Below are 7500 nucleotides of genomic sequence, written 5' to 3'. Positions count from 1 at the left end.
TTGCAGTGTAGTGTGTTGAGAAAAAGAGCTCTGTTGAGTCCTGCTAGTTCAAAAATATATCGTCTACGAATGAAGAAACAAAATTCTCCAAACAGAGAGGAAGCCTTCTTGCTGCCGACACGGCGACAGCGACTGTCACAAGGACTCGTCAGGTGCGATCAGCTGATTCGCCTGGCCGTGAGAATCACGGCATGCGAAAGCTCGCGCCTGAGTACTCATCTGAGCGAGAGTGAATCTGACGCGAGCAGCGCTGAGATGAACAAACCGAAACTGCGATATTGTGGAATGGGAATTGCTGCTGCTGGCGTATCGCCGATGGCGAGGTGTTGGTGTTCAATGGCGGTATTCTAGAGAGCCTACATTTCTTGTAAAGACATAGCCCTTACCTGATTGTTTATCGTACGACTTCAGCTCCATCACGAACTTGGTATACCCTTCGTGCTGTGATATTCATGTATTTCATTTGCAATTGTATTTTCTCTCAGCTTGAAGGGCTACCATGGGCCCTATCCTTGCCTGGACCTAGTCATATTTGAATTTTCTGGAAGCGTTCAGGCATACAGATTTTGAAAATATATGGTTTACCCATACTGTAAATATACAAATTTTCGGCAGCTATTTAATTTCGGCTATATTCGGCACCGACCCAAAACGCCTAAATTAAAACGCCGATGAAATTTTTCACAGCATCTGTCGCACTATACCATGCCCTCTACCGCCGAAAATAAATCGCCGCCGAAATGTCAAAAATCGTGAAGTGCCGAAATTTTGCAGCGCCGAAATTTTGTATATTTACAGTACCTACATCACATGGTTCTTGAGTTATTGCTGGTTGTGTGTACATGTATTTGCGTGACCACCCCTCACATACATTGAGTTAGACCGGCAAAGAGTTAAAATTAAGATTAACATTGCACCAAATTTTCGGGCCTAGCCCATCATGAGGGTAATGAACCCCTGATGGTGGGGTAATGAACCCCTGATGGTGGGGTAATGAACCCCTGATGGTGGGGTAATGAACCCCTGATGGTGGGGTAATGAACCCCTGATGGTGGGGTAATGAACCCCTGATGGTGGGGTAATGAACCCCTGATGGTGGGGTAATGAACCCCTGATGGTGGGGTAATGAACCCCTGATAGTGGGGTAATGAACCCCTGATGGTGGGGTAATGAACCCCTGATGGTGGGGTAATGAACCCCTGATGGTGGGGTAATGAACCCCTGATGGTGGGGTAATGAACCCCTGATGGTGGGGTAATGAACCCCTGATGGTGGGGTAATGAACCCCTGATGGTGGGGTAATGAACCCCTGATGGTGGGCCAGGCCCGAAAGCTTGGTGTAATGTTTATCTTAATTATAATCTGCATCGCAGTGAAGAGACCGTTTTGGAGTTGAGAGGTGAAGTTTAAAGACACAAAATGTTAGAATAAGTTATGCATACCTGGGCAGATTGCTCCGGAGCCAATATATTCATCTGCAAGAACATCATAGAAAAAGAACAGTGCACGATAAAAGGCCAGGCATACCGCTTCCATATCATTCGCACATCTGATATTTTAAAAATGTACTCAAACAACCGTTTCGCATCTCTCTTCTTTGGAGGCTTTGTCTTCTATCCTTTGTGTTTAGCTGTCATAGCAAAGCAGCAAAGCTGATAGCTTAGCCTTTCTGTTTCCAAAACACAGCAACAAACATTCAACAACCTGTTGAATGCCGAATACTGCTGCTGCCGCTGCCGCGGCTGTGGTGGTGGTGGTAGTGGTACGTCATCTTTATTGTTTCATCCACAATATGTGATATAGAAAGTGAAGAACTATTTGACGTAAACAGCCATCGTAAATATGAACAAGGTTAATATACCATGTCAGCCAGCTATTATTAAGTCATGTATCAACCCACAAAGGTGGTGGTGGTGGTGGTGGCGGCGGCGGCGGTGGTGCTGGTGCTGGTGGTGCTGCTTGTGGTAGTGGTGCTAGTGGTGAAATGAGCAGCCCGGCTGATGAGCAACTCACAGTACAGGGTGGACTGTGGTATAAATATGTGATGGAGATAGCGGCTGATGAACATGTGATGGAGATAGCGGCTGATGAACATGTGATGGAGATAGCGGCTAATGAACATGTGGTGGAGGTAGCGGCTAATGAACATGTGGTGGAGGTAGCGGCTGATGAACATGTGGTGGAGGTAGAGGCTGATGAACATGTGATGGAGGTAGAGGCTGATGAACATGTGGTGGTGGTAGAGGCTGATGAACATGTGATGGAGGTAGAGGCTGATGAACATGTGATGGAGGTAGAGGCTGATGAACATGTGGCGGAGATAAAGGCTGATGAACATGTGGTGGAGGTAGAGGCTGATGAACATGTGGTGGAGGTAGAGGCTGATGAACATGTGGTGGAGATAAAGGCTGATGAACATGTGATGGAGGTAGAGGCTGATGAACATGTGATGGAGATAGAGGCTGATGAACATGTGATGGAGGTTGAGGATGATGAACAGGGAAGAGAAGAGAAGAAAGACAAAGAGATACCCGAATTCAAAGTGCTTTAACCCTTTGAGACCCCACTGAAAGTACGAAAATTTACGCACCTTCAAATGACATGCACTTTCGCTCGTATCTCTATGAAACATTCACCGATTTTTACACACTAACCACCGTTGGAAAGGTATTTCCAAGACGAAGAGAATAGTGCCACACTCAAGCCAATTACCTGCACAGCCTCTGCTCCGCGTGGCCTATAATGCCGCCCAAAACAGCAGCCGTGCGCGAACAGCTTCAGCAAAGTTCAAACAGCCGCCATTCCATTCTCCTTCATCGCATTGACTTCAAATAAACTACAGCGGAAAGCTCGTTTCAAGCGCAAAATCTTGGTGTGCAGCATGCTTGAGTATGACGTACCATTCCGGGGAAATCTCATGCCAAGTGCAGCGTGAAAATTTGATTTTTTCGATCTGAGTGCATTTTTCAGTTTGTCTCGGACTTCGAGTCTCACCACCGCGGCATCGTAACTCCTAGAGACTTCGGATAACTTCGACATGATAGCCAAGGGTCTTCTCGAAACGTAGATACTTTGTTTTTGAAAATCGGTGAAGGAACACCAGAGATATAATTATTTTAGTGTCACTGTATACCAAACGATCGAATTCGATCGTTGGGGTCTCAAAGGGTTAAATGTAGCAACAAACCAGGACTGTAGTGATGATCACTTACCGCAGAGGACACCGGAATTATAACAGTTTTGCTGTCCAACAGAAAGTGGACATTTTATCACACTAAGTTCACTCCCCGTACAAAGTACATTGTCGAATGTCGACACAGTATAGCTTGACTGAAATGTTGTTATTGCATTCAGAGCGCGTTTGAAGCTGTTAAAAAGAGGGCCACAAAGGACAGACAGGCAGGCAGACATACAGTCAGGCAGGCAGACAGACAGACAGACAGACAGACAGGCAGGCAGGCAGGCAGGCAGGCAGGCAGGCAGGCAGGCAGGCAGGCAGACAGACAGACAGACAGACAGACAGACAGACAGACAGACAAACAGACAGACAGACAGGCACACAGACAGTCAGGCAGGCAGGCAGACAGGAAGGCAATTGAGACCACCAGGAGTCCATTTCGGGACGCTCCCACGCTCACTCATACCCAGTTGCCTTTCTTGTTGTGCTTTCCTTACTTGCTTCATTCTCAAATTGTTGCAAGTTGTCTCCTCATGGCGGATTTATTTCCCCACCTCTCCCTCCCATATTATTACAATTCTCACACTACTAGCATTTTCATCAATTTGCTAACACTCCTCCACTATACAGTTTAACTTGGCGTATAACGACACTCGGCGGCGGGGCATCAGAAAAGTGTCCTTATCCGCGAAGTGTCGTTTTACCACCCATCGCCGTCTACGTGTTCGTGCCGGCGACGCCTTCAGTGAGTGGCAAGCCATACCAGCAGAGGTGCCCCAAGGATCCGTTCTAGGCCCCCTGCTGTTCTTGATCTACACCATTGACCTGCCCTCTGCCTGTACCAACTCGAACACAAAGTGCAGCCAATTTGTAGATGACACGGCGCTCATCGCAACACACCCGAGCCGTGTGACATCGGAGTTGTCCCTGCAGTCAGCCGTTTCAGCTGCCGCAGCCTGGCTGCGCAGATGGCACCTCCTCGTCAATGCCTCAAAGACCGTTACCTTGTCGTTCACACCAAACCACCAACTCAACATCACTCTTAACGACACACCCCTACAGCAAGTCAACGAACACCGTCACCTTGGAATCATACTACAAAACAACCTCCAATGGAACTCACATGTCACGCACATAATAAACAAATCCAAAAAACTCCTTCACCAACTTCGTAAAACACGAGGCCACCTTAACACCCCAGTCTGCTCGTAATCTACACCGCCTACATTCGCCCGGTTATAGAGTACGGCAGTCTCGTGTTATCCAACACCACCCGCACACAGAAGGACCAATTAGAACGCGTTGAGCGACGAGCAGCCCGTATCTGCTTGCGGATCCCCCTTTTTGCACCAGTCCATCACAGTTCACTTCTTCATCATATCCAACTTCCCATATTAGTTTCCCAGCAACTCTTACGATATGTTACTCTTGCCCACAACATCAAGTACATCCGCGCTCCCCTTCACCTGCAACAGCCTCACCTTGCACGACCAATCACAGAACAGCCATATGCACAACGACACATGAGAACATACACATTGAGAACATCACACACATACCGACACACCAACTCACCCATCAACCTGTCCCTTCACAATTTCAACCAACTACCCCCCAACCTGCGTGAAACAAATAGCAAGCATGCGTTGAAATCAATGGCGTCTAGCCTCATTCTATCATCCATACGCTCCTGTAGTAGCTCACACTGCACCCCATCGTAACCCCACCCCCTGCAATGTGTTGGTTTCCTTACTTGCTAGACTGATTTTTTATGATTCTGGACTGATTTCAATCATATTATCTTCCTTATCGGCCATGGGCCATCGTGGAAATAAAGAATAATAATACCCGAAGTCCCATTATATGCATACAGGTAGAATGGACTTTGCTCTGGGCATGGACATTCTGTCGTTATTCGCGAATTGTCGTTATATCCGCAGTCGTTATTAGCGAAGTTGACTGTAATCAATCTACAAATAAAGTAGGGAGCAGGGCCTTTCACTCTCCAGAACTAGCCTCTCCTACCTTCATGAGCAAATTCCGATGCCTCCGGGCTTTGGCATCACACCCAACCAAGAGTACATAACCCCCCAGAGTGTGCAACACCTGATTCAGCTCTGCATAGGGTCTTGGTCGAGCGTAATTGGATCTTATGATGTCATAATACCGTACACATCTGAAGGGAACCCGGGCAGTCGCGGTGACTCTCGGATCAAAAACAACGCTGCCCCGTCTCAAGATCGGCCTTGTGCTGGTTTGGAGTGTACGCATGACATCATAAGATCCGATGACGCTCGACCAAGACCCTATGCAGAGCTGGATCAGGTGTTGCACACTCTGGGGGGTGGTGTGTAGTCTTGATGACCCTATGCAGAGCTGGATCAGGCGTTGCACACTCTGGGGGGTTATGTACTCTTGATGACCCTATGCACAGCTGGATCAGGTGTTGCACACTCTGGGGGTTATGTACTCTTGATGACCCTATGCAGAGCTGGATCAGGTGTTGCACACTCTGGGGGGTTATGTACTCTTCACCCAACACATAGCCGCACTCACATGCTTTCGTTACGCCTCCTTGCTTGAGTATCACACCCAACAAAAGCACCCTCAGGCTCTAGTTACTCCGCTCTCACTTCCCTAAGCCAACCACATACTACCACTGTCTGTTGTGCGCGTGCTTCCATATCATCATGTTATTAACTGCAGACAATGGGAACCATTGGGGTGGAACAGTGTGGAATTAACACTACCATGATAACACCATACAGTATTGTGGAAAAAGGAAGAAATTAAAAAGAAGCAAAAATCCACACGGAGACAACACTTTAAAAATAGCAATAAAGAGAACAAATTCTCCTGTCATCGCCACACTACAACAAAGTCATGAAAGCTTTCCAAAATCGATTTTTCCTGTCACAATCATCAGTGGAATGTCGTGACTGAAGAGTGTCCATGCTGAACAGGACATACACCATTTACCCGACAACGCTTCAAGAAGATCATATTACATGAAATGTCACTAGTCAAGTAGCGTTTGCGCAGAGCATCATTCAGGATCTCGACCTGACTCCCAGAGCATCATTCAGGATCTCGACCTGACTCCCAGAGCATCATTCAGGATCTCGACCTGACTCCTAGAGCATCTCCGTTTAAAATACGCAAATAATCGACGCGACAGGAAAATCGATTTTTGGAAAGCTTTCATGACTTTGTTGTAGTGTGGCGATGACAGGGGATTTTGTTCTCTTTATTGCTGTTTTAAAATTGTTGTCTCCGCGTCGATTATTATTTGCCTGTTTCTGGCATCCCATCACTGAAGTACTCTGCACACAGCATACTATAGGATGATAAAGTACTAATTTCTGTACTCTCCCTCATACTGTAGCAGTCATGTGACCCTGGATACACAGTACCTCAGATATGAAGTACAATTTTACGGCCCCTAGTTGCCTTTCTGTATGAAAAGAACTCCTGTGGTGTCAAGGCAGCTGTGGTGCACAGATGAAGTCGGGTAGGGATAAGCTTTCACATTCACCAACCTGGCTACTCTGTCGCAGCCGTCTTCTCATTGTTTTCGTTGGTCTATTTCATGTTCTCCCTTTGTCCCTTTCCTGGTGGAGCATTGCTATGTTAACCCTTTCCATGCTGGCCTGCTTTTCCCAATAAACTGGCACTCCAGCGCACGGACTCTCCTGGTGGAGTTTGGGCGCGCTGACCCGAACGACATTTATTCTCATTTCAGTTCACCTGGATGGCATTTCATCATCTAGGGCTTGTTGGAAAGATCAGGACCGAGTGAATCCATCCTGGAAGCTCTTAGGTTCATAGCCCCACCAGGGCCACTTCCACGACCTCTCCAAACTGGCCCACCACGCCTTGGACCGAAACAACAACTCAGTCACATAATCTTTTCAGCTCCGTGCTCAAATTCAAATGATTTTCATGATTCAAACTGCTCTGCAAAGCTGAGATCCACGCGCTTCATTTGATGTCCATAAATGCATGCGCTGGGTGAAAGGGAAACCCCCTGCGAACTCAAGAACAAAAAATGATGTGATCGCTACGGGCCGTGATTTCTGTGATCACTCTATCATAGCTCAGTCAAACTTTATCCTAGCGCTAAGAAATTTGTATTTCTAAAAAGCTGACCTCAAGACCTTTCCAACTGTGTGTTGTTTTGGGGACAGCGTAACGGACATTTGTACAGTGGTCTATTCACCGCGATTCACAATGCAAACCATAGCGCTTGGAAATCAGGGAGGGGATGAATAGCGTGAAAACATGTCATCCGCACGCAAAGGGTTAATGAAGTGGAAAACTCG

At 47.1% G+C, this 7500-nt stretch overlaps 1 protein-coding gene across 1 annotated transcript in view; it reads right to left on the bottom strand.

Moving 5' to 3' along the window:
* LOC135824665 (fibrillin-3-like) overlaps window positions 1-7500 on the bottom strand; it is a gene marked incomplete at its 5' end in the record, with an annotated part of 43885 nt that overhangs the window by 33693 nt on the left and 2692 nt on the right. The window contains 2 exon segments of the mRNA XM_065337383.1: window positions 1443-1475; window positions 3213-3367. Of these exon segments, the coding sequence (XP_065193455.1) occupies window positions 1443-1475; window positions 3213-3367 (188 nt within the window).

Source organism: Sycon ciliatum, chromosome 9 (assembly GCF_964019385.1).
Source record: "Sycon ciliatum chromosome 9, ocSycCili1.1, whole genome shotgun sequence".
NCBI classification, from domain to species: Eukaryota; Metazoa; Porifera; class Calcarea; order Leucosolenida; family Sycettidae; genus Sycon; species Sycon ciliatum.
This window is presented reverse-complemented; position numbering and strand designations above follow the sequence as displayed.